Source organism: Juglans regia, chromosome 7, assembly GCF_001411555.2.
Source record: "Juglans regia cultivar Chandler chromosome 7, Walnut 2.0, whole genome shotgun sequence".
Classification (NCBI taxonomy): Eukaryota; Viridiplantae; Streptophyta; class Magnoliopsida; order Fagales; family Juglandaceae; genus Juglans; species Juglans regia.
The window spans coordinates 41,313,246-41,340,625 of record NC_049907.1 but is presented as its reverse complement, the minus strand read 5'-3'; the positions used below and the strand labels follow the sequence as shown (position 1 = coordinate 41,340,625).

General features: G+C 34.4%; 1 protein-coding gene across 1 annotated transcript; it reads right to left on the bottom strand.

Annotated features, from left to right (window-relative positions):
* Window positions 1–7,364: 7,364 nt before the first annotated feature.
* On the bottom strand, window positions 7,365–24,380 carry LOC118348947. Its single transcript, XM_035691546.1, has 7 exons — window positions 24,180–24,380; window positions 20,871–23,756; window positions 19,568–19,838; window positions 18,984–19,062; window positions 18,252–18,372; window positions 7,500–7,568; window positions 7,365–7,451 (listed from the first exon to the last, which is right to left on the bottom strand). Exons 1-7 carry the CDS (start codon window positions 24,378–24,380, stop codon window positions 7,365–7,367), a joined length of 3,714 nt encoding a protein of 1,237 aa, XP_035547439.1.
* Between the last annotated feature and the right edge of the window lie 3,000 nt (window positions 24,381–27,380).

The window sequence follows — 27,380 nt, the reverse complement described above, 5'->3', positions numbered from 1 at the left end:
CAATGGCTAGGCCATTGCCAATGCTCTTAGATTTGACAAGTGGGTCCGAATTCTCGAAAAGAGTATAAACATATATGAGCAAAAAAAACTTTCTTTTTTTCTTTTTTGACTTTAAAAAACACCTTTTTTAATTCTTTGGTACTCCACTAGGATCTTATACTACTTTAACCTTTGAATTTGAAAATTGAAATGCTAGGGTTATCTTTATAGGGAGACGTGTCTCCGCCATAATTTTTTTTTTTTGTCTTCAATTTATATTTTTATCTAATTTTATTTAAAAAAAGCATATATTATCTCAGTATATATATATAATATATATAATACTATTATAAATACAAATAAATTATATAAAAATAAATTTACAAACTGACGTGACTTTATATGAAGCGTTAGATCTACTTACAGTAAAAATAATTTTACAATATGACATATTACATCAAATCACGTCAATTTATAAATTTATTTTTATATCATCTTTTTGTAGTTAAAGTATTTATTATATATATATATATATATATATATATATATTACTTGAACTCTCTCTTTATTTCTTTTGAGATATATATTTGTTTAATTTCTATCCATCACTTTCGTAAATGAAAATCATTAACAACACCTATTTAAATTAAATAAATATATTATAGATTAATAAATATTATTGGGTTGATCGATCGGTAAGTGCATTTAGTTGTTGTGGGAAAGGCCGCTTTCGACCAAAAATGCTATGACATTTGAAAATGAGAGCATTAGGTTATCAAAGGTTTAATTCAGTCTCACTCTACTTTGGTGGTTACGTTGCAGCTGCTCACGAGTAATTAGTCGGTACTGCATCTTTTTCCCATGCAGTCATCAATGTACGTAGTTATGAATGTATGCATGCATGTATGTGTCTATATATATCAATTTTTTTAAAGGCAGTAATTGTAAAGATCTAGGCCAAACATGTACGTGTAAAGAGGCACTCGTACTACAACTAGAGTGTATAAATTAAACAATCCAATAAGATGCCTTATTATTATTATCGATAGATAATGTTATTTCGTATCAAGATCCAGGAGCTACTGTCACTTCAACAGATTATTCTTTCCCCAATATCCCTAGTAGCTCCTTGATTCATTCAAGCCAACACCGCAATATATCGTGCATCATGTACTGCATTGCATACAGGAGATATTATATATATGTGTGCGCGCGCGCATGAAACATATATATGCGTTAATCTCTAAACGATGGCTTCATTATCCAATGCTTGACTTCTCGTGGGTATTGGCCTAACATGTCAGGCATGGCGCCGGCCACCAAGGTTGACTCGAAACCAGCATTTTCACATATCATATATCATGTACACCTTATGGCTATCTGCTTCTTGATTTCCTTTACATTTTTCAGTGTACTGTTGTGTTAAGTTGTTCCTCTTTTTTACCACCTAGAAAGTTGGTGAGTCCAGAAAAAACTTTAGCATGATCGGCTGGATCGGGTCGGTTTATGAGCTAATGCCGGATCCAACTTGTTGCGGATCATGTGTTTCATATTTCTCGTAAAAGAGTCATTCGCAACCTGCAATAAAAGAATGAAAAGTGCATGCATGACTCCGTGTGGTGAGAGATATTTCCGATACTTAACTTAGTGATAGTCAAAATATGTGTTGTATTTGTTTTTTTAACTAGGCGTATGGCCTTCGAGCTCATGGGCCTTAATAAAGTGAAGTTTGGCCCTTCAACCCGATTATATTATGGGGGGTTTAGATAGTAAGTTGAAATAAAAGTTGAATAAAATATTGTTAGTAGGCCTGTACAAAAAAGGTTTAGACCCGTCCATCCGTAAGACTCGATTCCACTTGACCTGAAAAAACATGTTGAAGTAACTTGCGGATCGAACCCATTGAAACCGACTACACCGTTCTAACTTTTCACTCCTTTGTAAGTCTACATGTCCCATTAAAAACAAAGCAAAAGAAAAGAAGAACTCCCTGTCAACAACGTAAGCCCCCAGAAAATCATATATATATATTTAAAAAAACTAAAAACACCCTTTGATTAGTGCAAGACCCACTACACAATTACAAAGTCGAATTCAAGTGATCTTTTGCCTCTGGATTGCATGCGGCTAAATATATGCCGTCACAAGTGGTCGAAATTTAATCTTTAGAGATCTCGTTGGGTAGCGGTATTTATCGGCAAGGGAAACTTGTCGATCTTGTTCTTGTTATCTTCGTTGTCTCTGTCTCTGTCATTATCTTTGATTTTGTTGAACACAAGCTTAGTAGCAATAGATTGAAAACCTAGAGTATCTCCTTGATGGTTTCAAGGAGATATGAAATATGAAATATCGGCAAGGCGGCTTGGGCTTCGGGGTTTTAGAGAGTATCTCCTTGATGGTTTCAACCCGATTTGTTGTCATCAAAGGCAAGGGCGTTTTGTTCTGATTTGGGTTTGTTTTGTTATGCAGCTGATTTGCAGTTTTACCTCTTGCGCTCCCAATCTCAGGTCGGGTCGGGTTAGATTGGGTTGGTTTCTTTTGAAGTCGGGTTGGGTCGAACCCAAACACGAAACGGGTTGGTCGGGTTGCAGCCCTAATTGTTATAATTTTTTAATATTATTATTTTGAGATTTGAAAAAATTGAATTATTTATTATATATTGTATGAAAATTTAAAAAAATTCTAATAATTAGATAATTTGAAATGTTTTTTATATCCAAACCTAACCTTAAGGAAATATTTGACCTAGCACAACCCAACTGGTCGAATTGCAACCTTGTGATCAGCTGCTAGCTAACAATATATAGAATTAGCTTTCATTCTCACATAATGAACTTGAGTTCAATTTAATTTTAAGTTGAGTTTAATATATAAATATCTAACTTTCAAATTACTAAACTCATTTCAACTCAAAATCTCTTTATATGTGGGACTCACAACCTTTTTCAACTCAATACCTTTTTACACGTGGGACCCACAACTTTTTTCAACTTTTCATAAATATATCTAAACTCTTCTTAATATCCAAACACATCTAAACTCATCTTTGATGGGCCCAACAAAACTCATATCACCATCTCAACTCGATTACTATTATTTATAAAAAATTCAACTTAGCTCAACATCTAAACGAGACTGCTACCAAAGTAAAAGTTACATCATCTCATGGCCTAATTGATGTAATGGAACAAAATGATGTGCCGAAAGATGCGATAACTATTGTATATAGATAATATATAAGCTCATGTTGGGATGAAAGTTCATGATCATGCAATTTAATATATAGTTTTCAATCAATTCCATACTAGAAATGTTAAAGTTACAAAAAATTCTATAAAATTAAATCCACATCTGATATGATTTTATATGATATTTTAAATTTATTTTACAATAAAAATAGATTTATAATCAATATATCATATTAAATTATGTCAATTTATCGATTTATTTTTATAAAATCTATTTGTATTTATAGTATTTTTCATTTCACATATACAAGTATTTTGCGTAGGGTACGTACGAATCTCATACATCATTAAACGTATTATATTACTTACAGATATTTCTTTTCCAAAGTTAAAAAATTGTCTCTTTTCTTGTCCTGTACGTTAAAATTAAACTACATTTTATTTACAACTTATTGATAAAATAATTATTTTTTAAATATTATTTTAAAATTTTAAAATCATTTTTTTAAAAAATTTTAAACATATCAAATCAATATCAAAATTAAAATAAATATTTTAAAAATATTATTTTATTAAAAGATTGTAGAAAAATTGTAAATGAGTTGTTATTTTATCATTTCTCAGCGTATAAATTGTCACCCATGGGAATTATTATTCCTCAAACAAAAACATCATAGTTTTAATTTTGGAGCGAGCATGCAGTACATATTCTGTCAGTCAGGCAACAATATATTTTCGTGCTGTTTGGTCGTCTTGATTTTACTAGAAATTATGTCCGGTTTAATTTCATTTCATTATTATAATTATTTTAATTTTTTATACAAAATATAATAAATAATTTAATTTTTAAAATTTTTAAATAATTATAATATTAAAAAATAATATTTTATTTAAATTTTAACTTTTATCTTAAATCATCTCGTATCAGTATTTAAATTACCGCAACTATTTTTTTTTTATGGCTTGCTTACGAGAACGTCTATGAATCATACCGAAAAAAAAAAAAAAAAAAATCATGCCTTTCTATTGTTATCACAATTCACGTCACATGGGATGATGGCAGTGGCACCATCAAAATTTACTTGCTTATATAATTTAGTAAACTGAGGAATGAATACATACATACATATATTTATGAGTAAAGTTACACAACTTCTCTAATCTCTAGTACCATATTTTTTAAAATTCTTTTTTGAGTTTATTCTTTTTAAACTAATTTAATTATTCTATTCATTATTCATATATTAAATTTTTTATAAAAGAAAAAAAATTAAAAAAAGTGTGGTATGTAGAGGTTGTGTGAATAGTAAGAGGTTGTGTAAATTTTTTCTATATTTATATATATACATATAAAAAATTCTATTCCTAAGCCGGTTCAGGGATCCCACACCACACACCACACACTTAATAATGTGGCAAATCCGGTCCAATAGCCGAATCGCTCACCCCTTGTGCTCCCTCCCCCCACCCCCTTACAAAACACAACATCTCTCTCTCTTTTGTCTGTAGATTCTCAATGATATAAAAAAAGAAATATCCTATCGTTTGTTTTGGTCTATTCGAAACAAGAACAATGAAGATAAATTGAGAGCCTTTCAAACACGAATAGGTAATAGAAATTGGAGACAGAGATTATAATCCATAAGTTGATAAAAAATAAACCAAATAAAAAATCTAATAAAATAAAAAAAAAAGAAAAAGAAAAAGAAAGAAAATGCATAAGAAAGAAAAAAGTCACTTGGATGAGGTTCAAGATTGACCTTGGTGAAAGAAATCGGTGGGTCACAACATCTCCATGTTCTTTTTCTGTTTTTTTAGTTTTTTCAAAGTAAATTTATGTTTGGAAGATTTGAAGAATTTTGCAGTGATTCGGTGAAGAAATTTTGGAGGTAGGTTTCATCGTACAAATGAAGTTGGTTTCTGAAAATTGTTTCTGAAAAGAAGAGAGAAGAAGCATGGGGAGAAAGGAAAGTGACGCATGCATTTTATAAAAAAAAAAAAATTAAATGCCACATCATCGTGTGTGATATATGTGAAGTAAGTGGGCAGATGAGTAGAACTGCTCATACATATATCTATATATATATATATATATATACGCATTATTTTATAAAAAATTTTACTTATATTTTGGAGGGACGTAGATGCGATCATTGAGAAGAAGGAAAGAAATTAAGCCTGATCATCACATGCGAATGCAATATCCAGAATCTATCGTAATCCCTTCATCATAACATGGTAATGATAAAAACAGTTCTGATTGATCATGATGCCACACGTACGGTACGGATCGATTATTTTATTATTATTTTTTTAAGCCATGAAAATGGCTGTATTTTTCCACGTATGCACTAGCTAGGTTAAAGACGTTGCAAATTAATGTGATGATGTAAAATCATGTACGCACTAGTGTCGTGTCGAAAAAAGTGCCTGCGATTTTAAAACATAACATGAAAGCAACATTACATCACTTAATAATTGATACTCGTTATTACTATTTAAATCATATAAAAAAAGTTAGATCTCTTCTAAGCAACATTAATGTGGGGTCCAAGAAATTTAAATTAATAAAGATAGCATGTCAAAGATCATATCCTGGCCGGGGATTTGCGTAGAACGACAATAATAATAACGTCGACGGTGACCAATGATGGGAGCAATTTTATCCTTTTGGGTCTGAATTGAATTGGGGGAGGAAAAAACTACTTTTCCTCCTATTTGTACTGTTAAATTTGATCGCTTGTTTTTTTTTTATTTAATAATTAAAAAATTGATTTTAATTATATTGAGATATATTTTTTAAAATATTTAAATATGTTAAAAAAATATTTAAAAAAATCAAAATATAAAGAATAGTAATTTGAGTAGACTATTTTAGAGGACAGTATAGTCTGACTCTTTTGAATTTTGGATCAAAAGTGGTCAGTGTTTTAGTTGTCGTGCCCATTGTGGCCCGCGGAATGGCGCACCAACTTTTATGTATCTATATATACTCGGGAGATATATTATATAGACAAATGTGGCACTCTTAAATATGTGCCTAACCTTGACTAGCTAGAGCTTAATAAATACTAATGTGATTAAATATCAGGCTCTTAGGATTAACGAGAAATAATATTTACAGTCATGTGTAAATATTGTGTATTTTTTATAAAAAATATGAGTAAATATAAGATTGATATAAAAAATTAATTTTTTAATATTAAATTTCATTTTTTTTTAAAAATAATACACGATGCTTATATAAATTATAATTATATTTAACATTACTCTTGACTACTCCTTCTACAAGCACCGCAACTTCTTTTGTCTCGAAATAAAATATATTTTAAGAAAACATATTTCATATCTTTTAATGCTTGATGCGGTTGAGAATCTTTAATCAATTGGGGGAGGCAAAAAGAAAACCACGACTATTATCTCATGCCCATTGCCCAAACCCGTTCATGGGGGAGTTAAAATTAGGCCCATATTCGTTGCCCTAAAACGAGTAAATTGTGTTTATGTGGGCTTAAGGCCTGGCCTCCATATTTTTTCAAGTAAATAAATGTCGAAATTTTTATTTATCATTTTTATTTAAATGATTTCAAATCATAAATTGCAGTATATTTATTAAAGGGAATTCATAAGATAAATGCTATTATACCGTTTCAGTTATAAAAAGAAAATAAATAAACTTAAAAAAGTAGAGGGAACTTAGAGTTTAGTTTTACTCTTTTTATATTTTTGGATACTATTTGATTTTAAATAATTTAATAAACCATGTAGTACCAAGTAATGATGTTATATTAACGAGGCATAGTAAGCGATATAATTGGGATAGTATAATAACTGTTCTCAATTCATAAACTAACATTTATTGACATGGTAAATCAAATTTATTTTATTATAAAAAACCTTTATAATCTAATATAATGCATTACAATATATCAATTTATTAGATCTTTTTGTAAGTTAGGCATTTCTCTTATTTAAATAACAGACGAAATTAATTGAGATAAATTATAAAAAAGAAATAATATTTTTAATTTTAGGAAGATGTGCAAGCCCAGTGCATTTTATTTGAAAAAAAAAATGAGTTTCCGATTAAAAAAAGTTAATCACAAATTTATCAATTTTTTTTAAAATAAAAATTTCATGTGCAGTCATTTTTGCATACTTCTTGCACACTTTATTATTGTGATTGGCTACATCAATTTAGTTATTTGGACCCAAGTATCTGTCTATCTCTGATTGAGCCTCTGTAGAACTCCGGACTAAGGGGTTCTGCTCCAACTTCTCATCCTACAAGACGGTAAACTCATCAAATAATCTACCAAGGGTTTCCCTAACCCTTGTTGCAATATGCTCCACCCATGCTTTCATGTACTCAATTCCCAATCCATATACCATGCCATCTACCTTAAATCAAGGGTCAACAACAACAGCTACATATAACAAAATATCAGCCCTAGTGAAATCTCCCCAATACTTGTTGTACTTCGTCCTCATAATCAATGCTATCTCCCGTAACCTAATGTGACCACCCGTGACCATGTCATCTAATTTTTCTTTTACTTTATATATTTGCTGACAAAAATGATGGGATGTAGGGTAAAAAGTTCCAGATAGCGTCGTGGTGACCTCATAGAAAAGACTAAAAAAATCTACGAAAATATATACAACTTCTCAATCATAATCCATAGGCTGCCCCAATCCCCCGTGATCATCAAAATATTTTACATATTGGATGTCTTCATCAACCAATAATGCTAATGCCAACTTATATTCTTGGGCTGCCTCCAACATCATAAATGTTGAGTTCCATCGTGTAGACATATTATTACAAAGACCCTTCTTGGATGTTAGGCTCTCAAACCTCGCAGCAATCTTGAATATCTCAAATCTCGAATGAGAAGATCTCACCCATCTCACAACATTCCTAACTTGAGCAATCGAGTCATGAAAATCTCTCAAACTATCAATGACAATAAGATTCAGAATATATGCAACACATCTCACATGGAAACACTCACCACCCATGATTATCTTATTTGTCTCTCTAAGATAGGTCTTAAGATGTCCCAATGCAACATTGTTAGATGATGCATTATTAACTGTGATTGTAACAACTCGTGTCAACCCCTACTCTTTTATTGCGGCCTCTAAGGCCCTCCTAATCGTCTCACCTTTATGATCGGTGATTTGATAAAATTTCATAATTTTCTCGTGCAATGTCTAATCAAAATTAACAAAATGCACAGTCAAAGACATATAATTAAAATTTTGGACTAATGTCCAAGTATCGGTGGTGAGGCAAACAAATTGACCCGCCAATTGACTCATTAACTTCTATTTTCCAGACCGATAATATTTTTTTACATCATTTGACACTGTGTGGCGAGAAGGAAGATTAAACATTGGTTTCAAGTAGTGAGAATACGCTTGGAACCCTTTCCCATCTACAACTTGAAAAGGTAGCTCGTTCATGATGACTATACGAGCTAGGTGTCTCCTACACTCATCGGGATCATATTTAGTATACCTCTTCAACGTTGCACCCCCACTACTCCCATCTGCCATTTTTTAAGTCCAATCTCTAGTCTAGATTGGCTCTTCTCTTGTAATGATCATAATATTGGACTTTTTTTGTATTGCTATTCAAAGTACACATTTAATTGTGAGATACCATGTTTCCTATAGTGGCATCTATAAATCTTACCACAGTGGTTACACTTGGCTTGTGGGTTATTGGGGTCACCACTCTCTAGTTTGGTGAAATGAGACCAAACTAAGGAAGTAGGTTTCTTGCTGGGCTTGGGGGCAGGGCCAGGTTCTGTAGGCGTAGGGGTTGGTGTTGGGCCAGGAGTAGGAACAGAGGTAGGGGTAGGGGTAGGGGTACTCTGCGTAGAGGCTGAGCTATTGGGGTCGAAGCTTGGGTGGGTGGGAAGGACGACTACGAGGGCTAATCAACCCTACTACATACGGTGTGTGTGCGCGTGCGCGTGCACGCGCGCATACGTGTCTGTGTGTATTGCATGCATGTTTGTGTGTGTATGTGGTGTGTGAGTATGCATTGGTTGTGTGTGAGTGCACAAGTAGGTGTGTTTGTGTGTGCATGCACATGGGTGGGTGGGTGTGTGGTGTGCGTGTATATGTGTGTGATTGTGTGTGCAGTGTATATGTGTGTGATTGTGTGTGCATGCTTTGGGCAGAGGTTGATCTGCCATGGGTGAGGGAAAACTTACTCAAGAAGTTTTGCCAAGTGACCAAAATTTGTGGGCCTTAAACGAATGATCTTCATTTGGGGATTAGAGAGAGTTTGACTAGGGTTTGAGATACTATCAAACCCAAATCTAATTTTTCTTGGCCCAATCAAATTTGAAAGTTTAAAGAGTTGGAAAATAATGTCATAACATGAATTTGAGAAATTGATAGCATGTGTAAGTGATTTACAAGTGATTAAACACAATGCTAGAAATCGGATCAATTAGGGTTTGGCTTAGGTGGCTTGATCTCACACTTTGATTTTTTTCATAATCCATCTCATGGTTCCTCTTGGAGACAAGTGTCCAATACTATTCACCAAGTGTAACTAAGATCTTGCCAAGTATCCAAATAAAACTTTTCCAACCTAATTTGGATATTCCATACTGTGATTCTGAAAACATTGCACTAGTTGCAACTCTGAGAAAGTGTACAATAAACTTTACACTACAAAATCCTAAATATACATACTAGACTAATCGTGAAATTCGTTTATCGAAATTCATCCCAAAGTACCTCGAAATAATTAAAATGCATTTTCGAACAAGCGTTTCGTCTGAAAATTGAAAATGTGATTATTGCGCCATAAAAACCTAAATAATCAACTAAGTCTAATATCGCATACCATGTGATGAAATTTTTACGAGGTTCCTAAAACCTAAAAAATAAAATCACACTTTTGGCACCATAGTGAGTGGAAATACTAACTATGCTGACAGACTAAAACTTACGCGATTGGTTAATTCGTGAAAGCTTATGGAGTTTTCACGAGGTTCCCAAAACGTAAAAAAACTCCAACATTGAATTTCTAGTAGGCTGTTACACTCACTCACTCACTCACTCACACACACACACACACACACACACACACTCTCTCGCTCTCTCTCTCTTTTCCAGTGTTTGGTTTTGAATAATTATGATTTTGGATTTTTTTTTGTTTATATTTAAGCGGTGGTTTTGTCGGTATTTTGGGCAATGGTTTTAGTGGTGGTCTTTGCGGTGGTTTGGGTTATGGTAAAGACTGAGCTATTGGTATCGAAGATTGGGCTAGTGGGGAGGACGACCATGGTGGCCAATCAGCCTCTTGGCATATGAACGGTCCCCAGTGGCCAAAACTAGTTCTTCTCCAAAATGTCATCGTTTTATCTTAACATTTATTTTTTTAAAATGAAATGATATTATTTCAAAGAGACTCACAGTCCCCAGTCTCCTCAAAACAAGGTCGTTTCTTGTTAGGTTTTGTTTAAGAAAAATTCTACTTGTCATTCCTTACACCACATACCAACATGTGACAATATGTGTATTTAAATAGAAAGACGGAAATGACAAATCACATATTGGTGTTTGGTGTGGGGATGATAAGTAGCATTTTTCTTTGTTTAAAACCTGAACCCCTCCCCCTCCCCCTATCACATCTCTCTCTCTTTTCCATCTCTCTTTCTTGTGTTAGTCTCGCTTCCTCCCTCGGCCTCAACGTCTCAAACCCCTGCCGTCCATCATTCTCTCTCTCTCTTCCTCTCGCCGTCAACCCCGGCCTCTTAGCCCTAGTTATGTCTCTCATTCTTTGTTAAAGTTTGGACTTGGATGACTATGATAATGGATAGTTCTTTTGTTTTACAGTTGGATTTAAGTGGTGGTTTTGGCAGTATTTTGGGCGGTGGTATCGATGGTGGTTTTGCAGTGGTTTGGGCGGTGGTAGAGGCTGAATTGCTGGTGTCAAAATTTGGGTAGATGGGGAGGACAACTATAGGGGCCTATCAGCCCCTTGGCCTATGCGGCCAAACTCTCCCAAGACCAGGGTGACCCTGTCCATAGAGCGCAAGTAGCACCAGTAACGCATGTGAGTATGCTCATGGGAGAGTGTGTGTGTGTTAGTCCACGTGTGGGTGTGTGTGCATGTGTAGGCCCTACTCCCCTTCCACCCCACCCTGTTTGGGTGGGGTGGATCCCTCGTCCGCCAGATGCAGGGCAGGGGTGGCCCTGCTTGCATCTGGCACCCCTAGCGGGGGCGAGGGCGGGATGAGGGTGATCCCCTTCCTGCAAATACCTTGTCCCGCCCCGCTGCCCATGTATATATAATATATATTTTATATATTTATAATATATGTTAATTAAAAAGAAAAATTCTGGCATCATGCAGTAGAGACTTTGATATATTAGGTTGGTGGAAGTGAATGCAGTGAAGTATCTCATCCTTGGAGAGATAACCCGCAGTATTTTGGTCATCCCTATTAGCGTCGTAGCCTCAGAGTCGGCCTTTAGCACCGAAGGGCCCGTATTGGATTCATTCCAGAGTTAATTAGCTCCTACCACTGTGGAGGCTTTAATTTGCATGCAGAATTGGATTATGGGGACTCCAATTCATGTTTCGGAATGTCTTGACTATAAGGAGGCCGAAGTCGAGGAGGAGAGTAGTGATCAACCTGGATCTTGTAATCATGGGACTTGAATTTCATTTTCTTATTTTAATTTGTTTATTTTCATTTAATCGGTATTAATTTCAAATTTAATTATTGTAGTGATACATGAGACGGCGTCTACTGCTACCTCCGCCGCAGTATGACTTTGTGTGTATTGAATCCACCATTGCCATGGTTTGCACAATTTGTTCCTTAATTATTTTTTGCATTTATAATTTTATATAATATTTTAGTATCTAATTATCTTGCTTGTATGTCTTTTAGCTTTTATATTTTCAATATACATATGTCTAACCCTAATCCTAAGGACCCAATGATCGATGCTCACTTTCATCCCAATGACCCAATTTCATATTGGTTAGTACTTTTAATATTTTGTATTTAAACTTTTGTTTCATGTTTATAACTTTATAAATCTAATTTGTTTTATTTCTAATTTATTAATATTGCAGGTTTTATGATCTCGATTCTCACAGTCTCATAGCAGTTAACACAACTCAATAAACTCACCGCTTCCAAATTGATCAAATTTTAAATGTTATGATTTTGTTAATTTACAATTAATTGTAATGTTGCTACAATAGTTAATAGACAATTTGTAATATTTACTATTTTTAGATGAGTTTGTAATACTGTAATAGTTTATTAGTTCTATTAATTTGTATACTTGTAATAACTCAGTATCTTAGTGATGATTATTAGTTAATACTTAATAGTATTAGTTGAAACTTAATATATAGTTAATAGTTTCTATCCATATAATTTTTTTTTTTTTTTGTTTTCAATTTTTAAATATATTTATTTTTGTAGTTAAATTTTGGACCTAAAAATGACTCAAAAATAGGTTTGAATGTGTTTTTGAGCCATTTTGGGCCCAAATAATTGAACTGGGCCAAAGGCCCAGTAGGGAGCTAGGGGCAGATGGATGGAGGTCCACCCCTGCACCGTACCCCGCCCTCGCATGGACTGGGGCGGATTGCCTGGAAAAAATCCCCACCCCTGCCATGTGAGTGCGAGGGGCGGGAAAAGAGTGTGAGTGCATGTGTGGGTATGTGTGCGTGTGTGTGTGAGTGAGTGAGTGCGCATGTGTGGGTGAGTGTGTGCGCGCGCGCGAGTGGGTAAGGGTGTGCGTGTGTGAGTGCGCGCAACACGTGTTTGTATGTTTGAGTGGGTGTGTGTGTGTGTTTTTCATGCGTGCAAGGGTGAGTGTTTGTGAGTGCTCGTGTGCCTATATGGGGGCGAGTGCATGTATCAGCATGCGTGTGAGAGTACAAGTGTGTACGTGTGAGTGGATGTGTGTGCGCGCACGTGCGAATGGGTGTGGGTATATGTGTGTGTGCGCACATGGGCATGAGTGTGTGGAAGAGTGTAAGTGCGCACATGGGCGTGTGTGTGTGTGTGTGTAAGTGTCTTTGAGAGTGGGTGTGGGTGTGCATGTGTCTGTGTGAGGACATGTGTGTGTGAGTGAACGTGGGGAATGGCCGCGTATGTGTATGAGTACACATGTCGGTGTGTGTGTGAGTGCGAATGTGGTGTGTGTGTATGTGCGCTTGTGTGTGCGTGTGTAGGTGTGTATTTGAGTGCTCGCAATGTATGTGTGGGTGCGAGTGGGTGTGTGTGTGTGAGTGCATGTGTGAGTGCGCATGTGTGCGTGCATGTGTGCGTGTATATGTGTGCGTGTGCAAGTGAGTGTGGGTATTTGTACGTGTGCGCTTGGGTGTGTGAGTGAGCGTGAGTGTGTGTGTGTGTGTGTGTGTGTGTGTGTGTGTGTGTAGGTATGTGTGTCTCATACCCCCACCATCCATCGCTGTCTTTTTCTCTTACTCTCATCGTCAGCCTCGGCTTCCAAATCCCAAGTATGAGTTTGGTGTTGGTTTGGGTTGTGGTAAATGTTGAGCAATTGGTGTCAAAGCTTGAGTGGCTTTGGAGGACAACCGTGGGGGTCAATCAACCGCCCAGCATATAGACAGGGCCATGGGGGCCAAACTCCGCCTAGCATTTGTGAGTGCATGCATGGGTGTGTGTGGGTTTGTGAGTGTTGGTGTGTGCGCGCGTGCGTGTGTGTGTGAGAGAGAGAGAGAGTGTGTGTGTGTGTGTGTGACTGTGTTTGTGTGAGAGTATGCATGTGTGTGCGTGTGCATGAGTGGGTATGTGTGTGCGTGCGTGCTCTTGCACGCGCATTTGTGTGTGTGAGAGAGTGACTACACGTGTGTGAGTGACTATGTGTGTGTGTGTGCGCGAATGGGTATAGGTGTGTGTGTGTGTGTGCACATGTGGGTATGGGTGTGCACGGTTGCGTGGGTAAGTATGCATGTAGGTGTGTGTGAGTGCTTGCATGTACGTTTGTGTAAGTGCATGCGCGTGTGGGTGTGAGTGTGTGTGTGTGAGATTGCGTGCGATGCTCGCGCGGGCATGTGCGAGTGGGTGCGTGTGTGTGGAAGTGAGTGTGTGTGGGGGTAAGCATGTGTGAGTGTGTATGTGTGTGCGAGTGCGAGCGCGAGCGCGAGCGAGTGGGTGTTGGTGTTTTGAGTGTGTGCTTGTGTGTGAATGTGCATGCATGAGTGCACATGTGTGTGTAAGTACGCATGTGGGTGCGTATTTGTGTGTGGGTGTACACGCGCGTGCGAGTGGGTGTAGCTGTGAGTACGCATGCGGGTGTGGTTGAGTGTGTGTGATTGCGCATGTGGGTGTGTGTGTGAGTGCATGTGCGTGTGGGGTTTACCCACGCCCGGGGTTTACCCAATCCTCCCGACCTAGCCTAGATATACATATATATTTTAAAAAATTAATAAGACGACATCTTTTTGTGGGCTCAAAACAAGTTCCTCCCTAAAACGAAATTATTTTTATCTTAGCTTTTGTTTTTCTAAAATGAAACAATGTCGTTTTGGAGAGACTTCTAATCCTAGTCTCCCCAAAATGAGGTTATTTCTTATTTGATTTTATTTAAAACCTGAACTCATTCCCATTCGCTTGCTGCATCCTCTCTCTTATTGATGTTTTAGTCTCTCTTCCTCTCTAGGCCTTAGTGTCTCAACCCCACCGTCCATCGCTATCTCTCTAGTCCAGTTATGCCTCTCTCTCCCTCTACCATAGTTTGATTTTGGATGATTATGATTTTGGATACTTATTTTATTTATTGGCTGGGATTTAAGTGGTGGTTTTGGCAATATTTTGGGTAGTGGTTTTGGTGATGGTTTGGGTTGTGGTAAAGGCTGAACTATTGGTGTTGAAGGTTAGGCGAGTGAGGAAGATGATCGTGGGGACTAATTAGCCCCCTGACATACCGACAGGGCCTTAGAGGGCCAAACTCTATCGGGACCAAGCTGTCCCCACGCTGGGGGTGTAGGTAGAACCCTTAATGTGTGTGCGTGTGCCCATGGGTGTGTGTGTGTCTGTGTGTAAGAGACTACGCACATGTGTATGTGTGTGTGCGTGTGCGTGTGTGCGTGCATGTGTGTGTGCATGTGAGTGTGTCTGTGAGTTCCTGTGTGTGTGTGTGTGTAAGTTTGCAAACAGGGGGCGTGCAAGCAAATGCCCGCACTCAGCTACTAGCGAAGCAAGCTCAAGTTGGGCCTTAGCCCACCTGGCCCAGCCTATATATACATATATATATTTAGAAAAATAAATTTCTTTAATAAAACGACGTCGTTTTGGGTGGCCCAAAACGAATACCTCCCCAAAACAACATTGATTTATCTTATGTTTTGTTTTTTTAAAATGAAACAACTTCGTTTTGGAGTTTCTTATTTGGGTTTGTTTAAAACCTGAACCTCTCTCTCTCTCTCTCTCTCTCTCTCTCTCTCTCTCTCTCTCTCTCTCTCTCTCTTGTGGCCTCGATGTGTCAACCCCCCGCCGTCTGTCAACGCTCTCACTTTTCCTCTCGCTATCGACCCCCACCTCCAAGCCCAAGATATGTCTCTCACCCTCTGCCAGAATTTGGTTTTAGATGATTTTGGATTCTTTTTTTGTTTTTGAGTTGGTTTTGGCTGGTGGTTTGGGCTATGGTAGAGGCTACGTTGTTCTTGTCGAAGTTTGAATGGGTTGGAAGGAGGGTCATGGGGTCCAACCCAATGTTTTGAATACCGTACTGGATGTCGTACCGGTCAAGACACTGGAACGAAATATTTCGGTACCGGTACCGTTTCGTGTACCGTTTCGGGATGGTCGATATATGAATAAATTATATATATAAATATATATAACAATTATATTCTAAAATAATAGTTTATATATGAATAAATTATATATAAATACATACATACATATAAATTATAAATAGTCTAGTCTAAATTGGAGGTCAAAAAATAAATTTGTAGTTTGAAAAAATGAAAAAAAAAAAAAACACAGGCCGAAATATCGGCCGGTACAGTCTGGTACGGCCGGTACGGAACATATATAGTACCTGTACCGGCCAGACGGCCGAAACGAAAAATTTCGACCGTACCGGCCAGTACGGTACGAAATTAAAAACATTGGTCCAATCCGCCCCCAAAATACACATTGTGCCAACCCACTGGGGTGGGGCCGTGCTCGGGGGACCCAAACTCTCCCAAGACCAAGGTGGCCCCCATATAAGAGGTGCAGATAGAACCCCTAACGCACGTGAGTGTGCGAGTGGGTGTGTGGGTGCACTCGTGTATGTGTGTGTGCGGGCCTGTGTGTCTGCGTGTGTTTGAAGTGCATAGGTGTGCGTGTGTGAGTGCATGTTTGCGGGTGCAGGTGTGAGTGGTGGGTGTATTGTTTATTCGTTATTAGTAAGGGAAAAGCTAGTAGCTGGATGGGTTTAAAACCTAATTTTATACCAGCCAATAGATGGTCGACACATAGGCACTCCACAAAAAATCAATTTGAACCTGTGTACACCGAATGCATGCTCTCCCTCCCTCCGAATGTCTCTCCTTCCCCATTACTGCACTTTATGATTTGTTCAAAAAGGAAAAAAGGAAAAAAAAAAAAAAAACCATCTTTGCACCACTTCCTCTCATTCGGTTTGTGTTTCAACTTTTACTGAGTTCCACTCATGCTGCAACGCACTCGAGTGGTGAGTGAATGTCGATTTCAACACTGTAAATTTTGGACAAGCACTTTTACTTTTATTCCTTTTATCTGGTATTGTGAATGTCGATTTCAACACTGTAAATTTCGATTTTTCACTTTTACTTTTATTCCTTTTATTTGATTTTGTGAATGTTGGTTTCAACTTGTTTTCACATTCGTTGGGATTATCAACGCCCAATATAGGTAAATTTATGACTATTTATTTCCAAATTGTTGTAAAAATATATATTTTTTTCCCAAAATGTTAGAAACCAGAATTCATAGAGAGGAGAAGTAATAAACAAGAAACAAAAACAAAAACTCTCAGAGTTTACCTTCCGTCTGCTGAAGACGAGTGCAGGTGGTGGGAGAGACATTCAGAAGTACAGTAATGGGGAGAGACATTCAGCTGAAGACGAGTTTACCTTTCTGGTTTTTTTTTTTCCTTTCTGAACAAATCATGAAGTGCAATAATGGAGAGGGAGAGACATTCGGAGGTAGGGAGAGCATGCATTCGGTGTACGCGGGTTCAAATTGAGTTTTCTTGGAGTTCATACATGTCTTTCATCTATTCGTTGGGTGTGAAATTGAGATTTAAACTTATCCGTATAGAAGCTTTTCCTTATTAGTAAAACTTTCTCACCTTCTCTCTCACCATTATAAAAAATACTTTTATAATCTAATATAATATATTAATTTATGAAATCCTTTTGCAAGTTAGACATTTCTCTTATTTACTAGCAGTGGATCTACGTGCGATGCACGTTTGCCCTGTGTTAGATTATTCTAAAATATAAACATCTAGTGTAGAAGAAGAGAAATTAATGATAAGGTCTATGAAGATAACATAATTAATTGTTTAAGCAAATTATAATTGTTTAAAGTCTCTGATAATAGATTTAGATAGACTATATGTTTAAGCAAGTCAGGAAAGTGAATATTACATAATTGTTTTTTTGGTACTAAAAGTAAAGTCTGAAACAACTAAATATTACATAAAGTAAAGTCTGAAACGACTAAATATTACATAATTGTTTCTTTTGGTACTAAAAGTAAAGTCTGAAACAACTGAATATTACATAATGGATTCAAAGTGGTGTGTTCTCCTCATTCACAGCATTGTTCTCCTCATTCGCAGCATTTATGGAGAGAACGTTGAAGTTTTTGTGACGTTGTTTTTGGAGTTGATCTAAATCTGCACCCAATTGTATGATCCATTTTTTTGTTGAACATAATTTTGCAATATTTTGGATATACGGTAAATGTTCCTGTATGGTGAATAAATTTAATGTAAAATATATTTTTAATAACTTCCTATTTGAATATCTAAAATTAAATGTTTTTAAAATATAAATTGGAATTTGAATAAGTTGGTTACCTCTCCTGTATGTTCCATTAGTTCGATTGCTGTGCAACCTAGAGCTTCTTCTGCGATTTTACCGGACATGACAGCTCCTAGTCGTCCATTACCATCGTCAACGTCGATGTAAGCTCGACAGCTATATAAACAAACTATATTTTTTAGTCTGAATGATTAAGCAATAATTTAAATATAATATAAAATTGATTAAAGGAACATTTACGACGTAAAATATGAATATAAGATGTATACCGTGGTTGTGCATTACTCATGTATTTGCAATGATAACATTGAAATTTTTCATTTTGTTCATATCCAGTCCCCTTTTTACATCCAATGCAGGACATGTAGAAGAATATTTGATGGAGATCAATCACACAAATAGTTGCTTTAATCCAAAATTTTGCTTTCTGCATTAATTTTGCAACAGATATATATTTTTAGTGGTTGTAAATAATATGTAGTCTTAAGATAAGGTTAGAAATGTACCGTCATCGGCTGTAATGATTTAAGAAAACCAGCAAGATCATCAAGCTTAATTATGTCTTTCATGTCAACATTTGATGTCGATGCTGATGCTGATGCCGTTGTGTGATGTAGATTTTTTTCGACGATTTCTTCAAGCAGTGCATGGTTTAGCATTGTCCTAAATATTTTTAGAATAATTTAAAATGAATGAGAGAAATAATGGAGGAAAAGATATAGTAGGTACAAATTGTATATGTATATAATAAAGTAAGAAAGAATTACCATTGACATAATGGAGTTGCAGCAGGGATGACAGGATTTAAGGTAAATACACTTGTTGGTTGAGACGAAAGAGAGAGACCTATATTATAAAGAAAAGATATTTGTTAGTAGATAATAACATTCTATTTTTAATAAATGTTGATATTATAAGTTGTGTGATATACCATTGTATGAACCAACTTTTATACGTGTTGCGAGTAGAGTTGGCTTAACTTCAATAATATCAGAGATTGTTCGGCATTCACCATCCACAAATCGACTCCACATAGTCAACCATATGGGCATTAGGCTGTAAATTTTAGGAGAAAATATTTAAAAGTGTAGCATGATGAAATAGTATTGAAAATAAGTTAATTAAAGAATTTATTAATATCACATATATAGTTGAGAAATCTTTTTTACCTCTGGTCGATAACATATATTTCTTGAATTTTTGTTGGCCCATGTTTTGAGGTAATTTCTCTAGGAGGTTTCATGTATATTGCGATCGCCAGAATAGCTGTCCAATTATGTTAAAAAAAAAAATTGTGAAAACTGAATAAGAGTATCAAGATGTACGTTAAATATATCGATGTGATATTTACCTATTTCAGTTCCAGTGTCTTTGTACTCATGCAGATTGGTGAATGAGATAATATCATATTCTGGTGGTTGTAATTCCACTTCGTTATCTTGAATGTTTTCGATGATTGTTCTTGAATTTAAGATCCACTGGTATTCATGCGCTTCAATTCTATGCCTGGGATCTAAAGGCTTAACATAAGCATTACTGATGTAGTAAGACCGGAAGATGTGCAACATGTCATTACGTAGGTCTATATCTTTGTCGAAAATTGTTGCTTGTAGTCGGTTGCCCTGTATAATATTGTATAAATGAATAGTTATTTCTATTCTATTGATTGTAAAATAGTATTTATTAAATATATATAAGATTTAATCTGAGAATATAGTTAGAATGAATCTATGTTGTAAGGGGAAAACATATTTATTTTGGGAGAAAATATACTTACAACCGTGAATTGCGTAACCGCCGCGTAATCGCTTTGAAAAAAATGAATAAAATATGGGATCCATATGAAAAAAATTAATTTTTTAATAGTGGACCCCACTCTTTTTCAAAGCGATTACGCGGCGGTTACGCGCTTCACGGTTGTATGTAGAATTACTCTTATTTTGGATATATCATGTGAAGGAATATAATATAAATATTAAGTATATTTTTGCAAGAATGATAATGATATCAATGTGTTACCTCAGGGTCTATCAATGTCAGATTTTGATATTTTGTCGGTGAATGTTGTGTAGTACGTTTGGGAGATTTGTCTGACACAATCATCTTGATGCTCCAATTTCTTGTACTTTGAGTAATGTCTTTGATTGATGTATAGATAGTCCGCATGTTGAAGCCTACTTATAAATGAAGAGAAAAAAAATATTAGTTTAAACAATTGAATTTAAATAAGACAATTTCAATAATAGAAAAACAGGAAGTTCTGAAAATTACATAATGGAAAAACAAATTGTATTTAATTGAGAGGTATATATTGAAATTTGATTACTTACAGAAGTTTATGATGGATATGCTAGTGTTAGTAATTCTTTATAAACAATATTATTTGTTTCAGCTTCTTCACAATCTTGAGTTGATACTGGTCTTATAAGAACTTTTACTGAAGCAGAAGTCTTGGCTCTTGATAGTGCTACATAGAGTTGGCCATGACAAAATACAGGTTGAGGCAAGTATACATCAACAAAATCTAATGTCTGTCCTTGTGCTTTATTTATTGTCATTGCAAAACTTAATCTGATAGGAAATTGTGTTCTTTTGAATGGAAAACCACTATTGTCATCTGCATTTGGCAAGAAAGGAATTCTTGGTATGAAAACTCTTTTTCCGGTGTGGTGACCAACTGCAATTTCAGCATCAATGATATTTCGTTCAAAGTTGCGACAAATAAGACGTGTTCCATTGCATAAACCTTCTGAAGGATTGACATTTCTGAGTAACATGATGGGACAATTTTTTTTTAATAACAGCTCATGAGGTGGAAGTCCATTTGGTGTCAATGTATTTAAAAAATCCTCCATGATTCCTTGTTCTGATGTATCAATCGTTTCATCGAAGCTATAGTATTGTGTAACTGTACCAGGAAATCTTTGAATAAGTATTGTATTTATCTCATCGACAGAGTTGTTCTTTGGTGTCAAGATAGCTCGATTTGTCATTTCGGATAAATTTTCTGAATAGCTGCCAATATCTTGGAAGACTGCATCGATCAGATCATCTAAAGACTCCACATCATTTCTGTAAGGAATGAGCATTTCATTGGGAATTTTGATCTTATTCTCAATTGTGATTGGTGTTGTTCCATTTCCGACCTGAAGTAAATAATTTGAGAAGTTTGGATCGAATCTTGCTCGCATATTCTCACTCAACCTAATCTTAGTTAAAGTAGACCACAAATATGACGATGCTAAACTGGCATTAACTTCTTCTTGTCTTGTGCCTTTCCGAATCACAGGTAAGACTTGACGAAAATCTCCACCGAATACGATAATTTTTCCACCAAATGGTAATCTTGAATCAGTTATGTCTCGTAACATTTTATCCAATGCTTGCATACATTCTTTTCTAGACATAGGTGCTTCATCCCATATGATTAGCTTTGCAAGACGTAACAATTTGGCAAGAGCACCTTGTTTGCTTACACAACAAGTACTATTTTTGTCAAGATCTAATGGAATTTTGAAGCGTGAATGGGCTGTTCGACCTCCAGGTAAAATAGATGCAGCAACACCAGACGATGCAGTTGCAAGAGCAATTAAGTTTCTTGATCTTACTGTAGCGAGAAGTGCTTTATATAAGAATGTTTTCCCTGTTCCGCCCGGACCATCAATGAAAAATGCAGCAGATTCATTTAGAAGGACTTTCTGCAAAATTGATTCATATGCGTGTTGTTGTTCAGAATTAAGACTCATCGAAGCCATAAGATCTTCTTCTGGTATCGAAACTGCAAATTCATCATTTATTTCTCTAGCTTCAGTTTCGTTCTGATCAAAAGAGACATCATGTTCTATTAAATGAAACATGTTTATGTCTTTTCCCATCGATTCAAGTGTAGAAGAGATGCTTCGTAAGACTTTTGTCCTAATATCTGCTGATGTTGCAACACTTGTTTGGAAATCACTTGACATATCTTGTTCAAAATATTCCCAAAGTTCTCTAGGATTTGTTGGATTACAGTATACTAAAATTGTTGCAAATAGCCGTCTTAAACTGTGTGGTATTTGGTATAAGGAAGCCTCTTGCATACAATCTTGCAAACTGGTATCTCTTTGTAACAAACCATGTAATGTAGCTGCTTCACGAAAGGTTGGTGCAGTGACGTTGCCAACTGTTTTGATGTGGTCAAATGATAAAGGGCCTCTTATATGATTTAACAATATCCGTAAGTAATACATTTCACCTTCGAATGGACTTGCTGTAACAATGCGGCCTATAACAGTTTTCTTCTTTCTTGGAGTCCATATTTTGTGTTGCTGGTTCCAAACAAAAGCTTCAAGAAATTCTTTGTACAGTAGTTTTCGTGCATTTTCATTAGTTTGATTTGTTGAAAAGAATTCAGTCAACATTGATTTTGCCGTAAAATCAGATCTCAGAACATTGTTAAGGTTGTCATGTGCATGAAAAGCTACCAAATGTTGATCTTCAAGATGTAGATGTAAACTGTAAACTGATGGATGCATTTCATTAAGAATAAAACCGTATATTCTCCACATAGCTTCTGGTGGAGCAATCCATCTGGCTGATTGAAATTGTTGGATTTCATCTATATCTTGGATGTTTTGTCCAGGAATCAAGTTGAAAGCAACACGATCATGACTTTTATAAATGTACTTATAAAGGTATTTGACTGCTTTGATTGTTGAGCAAATTTCTACATTCAAGTGACAATCAAATTTTGCGAGGAGATATGGATTATGTGGAACAACCCAACGATTATCTAAATCTTTACCTCTGACTTTCACAGTCATTCCATTATCACAACGTTTGTACTGTGGGAAACAATCGATTCCAACGGTTGTGTTAGGTACAAAACCTTTTGGAAAGTGGTTTTTACAACTGCCATTTGCTTTCATACACACATTGTTCGGATTCAGTACTCCACAGGGGCCATGCATCATATGTCTTTTTACTGTCTTGTGCAAATGTAGATTTCTTTCTCTGTCAGGTATTTCTGCTAATACGATTTCATCAAAAGATTCTGGAGCATAGATTTTCCAATCTCTTTGTAGTATGATCAAGAAATGTGCATGTGGTAGTCCTCTTTTTTGATGTTCGATGACGTATACATATGCTGAAACTTTCCCAAATATCTCCCGTTTGAATAATTCATCCTTTAGTTCTTCTAATTTTGCTCTAAAGATACGTGCAATCAAATCAGGACGATTTTGTGCTTCTTCTTGTGGACCTAATTCATCTAAGATTTCTTTCCAACTTGGGTTGCATGTCATGGTTAAAAAGATGTCCGGTTTTCCAAAGCGTTGGACTAAAGTCATTGCTTCCATATATCTTTTACGCATATCTCTTGGACCTCCAATAAAAGAGGAAGGCATAATGATGCGTTTACCAACTTTAGAAGCATTGCTTTGTCCAATTGATAGACTGTCAACTATTCCTTGATATACTTCAGATCGAATCTCTTGTTGCTTATTACGAAAATAATCCAATCTTGACGTCTCAATTTTTACGTACATATCAACAACAAACTGCTGCAGTAAACGGCCCGAGAATAGTAAAATAGATTTTGTATTTTTCCTAATTTGAAGTTTGTAGCAGTAGTACTCGCGACATGAGACAACCTGTTGTTTTCTATTTTTTTTCAGCACTGTAAGATAATAAATTTAATAAATTAGAAATATAACATTGTTATATTAGAACAATTAAAAGTTAAAAGAAGAATAATTATTTTAACCTTCTTGTTCCTTTATAAGCAGTTGTTCTGCTGATACTGATTGTTGAGGGTCGACTGATGCTCTTGTTACTTGTTGTGGTAGTCTATCACCTTTCTTTATTCTTAATATTCCTTGGTGCCAACCAGTATCACCAAAAGGAAATAACAATGGATACTGCAGTGGATCATAACAGCCAAAATAGTATTGGACTATATGACTTCCACCTGCATGATTGAATACCACAATATTTCGTCCTCTCAAATGTTCTGAATCATCATCTTCAATCCAAATAACTGCTACTTGAGAAGCTGACGGAGTGTTAAAAACACGCTGATCCAAACCCACATCTGATCTGATATGAATTTTGTGATTTTCCAAATTGGGCAGATCTCCAAGAGTTCGAAAGAATGTTGAGTATGGATTAACATGAAGAATATCCATAAGTTGAGCAACAGTTGATGAATCCAATCTTCCAATGTCATAAACACGATTGTCCAATTCATGTTCGGTATCATAAAAATATAATTGTAGATATGAAGGATGTCCATCCAAAGGAATTAAGTCATTAATGTAATGATAAATTTGACCTTGAGCTCGAAATGTGTAAATACCTTTGTTCCTTCTACACAAATCTCTATCAAATTTAACTCCAAATGATGTGAAAGCAAATTTGTTATTGTATGTGCGAACATACGTAAGAAAGTTGGTTGATTCAACTGTGTTGGAAGTAAACAAATGGTAAAGTTGTTCTGGAACATCATTTGTAGTTAAAGAGATTGTTCCATCGGCACAACAAAAACCTTTTGTTTCATGTTGAAATCTTTTTGCTTCACAAAATCTACAGAATGGTATTGATGGTAAGAGAGTTGCCTCAAATGGCACTGTTTGTAATATTTTTCTATGACCAGCTGATTGTTGATGTTGATTTCCTATGGAGGAAAAATGAATCATAAAAATGAGGTAAAGAAGGAAAAGAAAGGAAAAGAAGGAAAAGAAATACGATTTAATTTTATATATCTTTCTTACCCCGAAATAGAGATTTTGTTGATGTAATTTCAACTGTGTTTATTTCCTGATAGAGTGCTCTAGAACTACCAATATTAGAACTATAATCGAATTGTTCAACGGAGGATATATCACTGGTTCCAGCTTCGGCACGAAAAGTGCGTTGTCTTTTTGTACAATATGGCCTGACTTCTTCATTATTGTGTACGGATTCTATATGATCTCCCAACACATTTGTTTCGTCCTCAACGATTGGTTGGGAGAAAAATTGTTCTTCATGTTGAGTAGTATCATTCGCAAAATTCCTTTGTTGTAGATGTTTTTCTTTCTTTTTTTGTCGTATATGTTCTATTTCTTTTAAAGAAAGAGTCTCATATAAATTGTTTATCTTAGAATGTTTTGTAGTACCTTGTGAATCATTTTAAACAAGAATCAAAGTTATAAGAATATCGAAAAATTAATTAATCATATAATGATAAATTTGTACTAATTTATTAATATAAGCTTACCACTTTTCATTTATATATGGAATGAAATAATTCTTCTCGATAACTGGATAAAAGAGAAACTCATAATGATGCAAATTGAAAAACTTTTTTAATCTAAGTATGTATTCCAACAGAATAAAACAACCTATTGAAAAAGATATATTTATAACATCGTTGGTTACCTTGGTAGTCTTGATAAAAGACTAAAAAAACTCAGTCAACTCAGCAAATTTAACGAAGCTGTAAAAAAGAGATAATGAAAATTAGAAATAAACCACCAATAGATATAGAAATTATATAATTGTTATAGCATGAATTGCTGATGAAGAAAGTAGAAATAAAAAACTTACAGTTAAATTAAATATTTAAACAAATAAAAGGAAACAACAAATTTTGAAATTCATGAAAATGTTATATTTTGTTTGCAAGTTTTTATATATATTTTTTGTCTCAAGTTTTTGTCAAATTATTTAATTAAATTTTTGATTTTTAATAATTTCAACATTTTAGTAATAGATTATGTATAATTATATGGGTAAAACTGTAATCAGAATAAATTATGAGGTTTTTAATTTAGATATAAATAGCAAAAGGAAATAAAATTTGCTTAGTAGTAAAATAATAGTAAAAGAAGTATAATTATATAATTATAATTTAAAAATATTTTAACAAACTTTATTATTAATATTCATAAAATTTTTATTTCATTATGTTCTTGAAGCATATTTTAAAATACAAGTTTATGCACAATATTAATTTTATTGAATGTGTACTTTATTTTATCAAATTATTTAATTAAATTTTCGATTTTTAAAAATTTTAATATTGTACTAATTGATTATGTATAATTATATGGGTAAAACTGTAAATATTGATGTAAGTATTTACATATAGAAGTAAATTTGTCGGTAGAATTTTATGGGTAATTTTATAACAATTTTTAAATATTTTTTTTTCTATAAACATGCATATGTAACTAAAATAAGATATAACATTTAAATATGTTGGAATAACATTTAATTTGAAATTATAATTTAATACAGCTCAAAGTTCAAACAGAATAAATATTGAATAAATGATATTAAATAAATGATTTAAAAGATTCTAAAATCAGAGAAAGAAAATAAACTATTTCAGTTATTAATTAGAGTTTAAAATACAAGTTGTAAAATTCAATCATAATATTCAATGACCCAAGGAGCATTGAAAAAATTCAGAATATTTTATTTTTATATTATTCTCACATTTTTCATTATTAAAGTAAATCTCTTTTATTTTGAAAATTCTAAAGATATTATAATGATAGAAAATCATTTAGATAAAAAGATTTTAGTTAATTAAAAATATTATAAGATTTAAATTATATTAAAAACTCTAATTATTTACATGATTTTAATTTTTTAAAATATTTAATAAAATTCTATCATTTATTTTACTGTTTAGAACTATTTATTAATGTAATTGTTTATTATTATTCACGAGTAATGTTCAGTACTGTTATAAAATTCTATCATTTATTTTACTGTTTAGAACTATTTATTACTGTAATTGTTTATTATTATTCACGAGTAATGTTCAGTACTGTTTATTATTGTATCACATACTATAGGACTGTTAATTACTATTTATACTGGTTAGTAGTATTTATTATAAAAAAATCTTCATTACCTTCTAACACTCTACACTCCATATTATTTTTAATTTTTATTATTTTTTTATCAAATATTTATTATATGTATAATATTTATTATAAAATTTTTATTTCATTTTGTTCTTGAAGCATATTTTAAAATATAAGTTTATGCACAATATTGATTTTATTGAATGTATACTCTATTTTATCAAATTATTTAATTAAATTTTCGATTTTTAAAAATTTTAATATTGTACTAATTGATTATGTATAATTATATGGGTAAAACTGTAAATATTGATGTAAGTATTTACA

Coding starts and splice junctions, on each gene's coding strand:
- LOC118348947 (XM_035691546.1), bottom strand. CDS start 24,380: ATGGATATTCTTCATGTTAATCCATACTCAACATTCTTTCGAACTCTT. Junction 19,063..19,567: donor AGACACTGGAACTGAAATAG/GTAAATATCACA, acceptor TTTATAATATAG/GTCTCTCTCTTTCGTCTCAA. Junction 7,569..18,251: donor TAATGGAACATACAGGAGAG/GTAACCAACTTA, acceptor CCTTGATTTAAG/GTAGATGGCATGGTATATGG.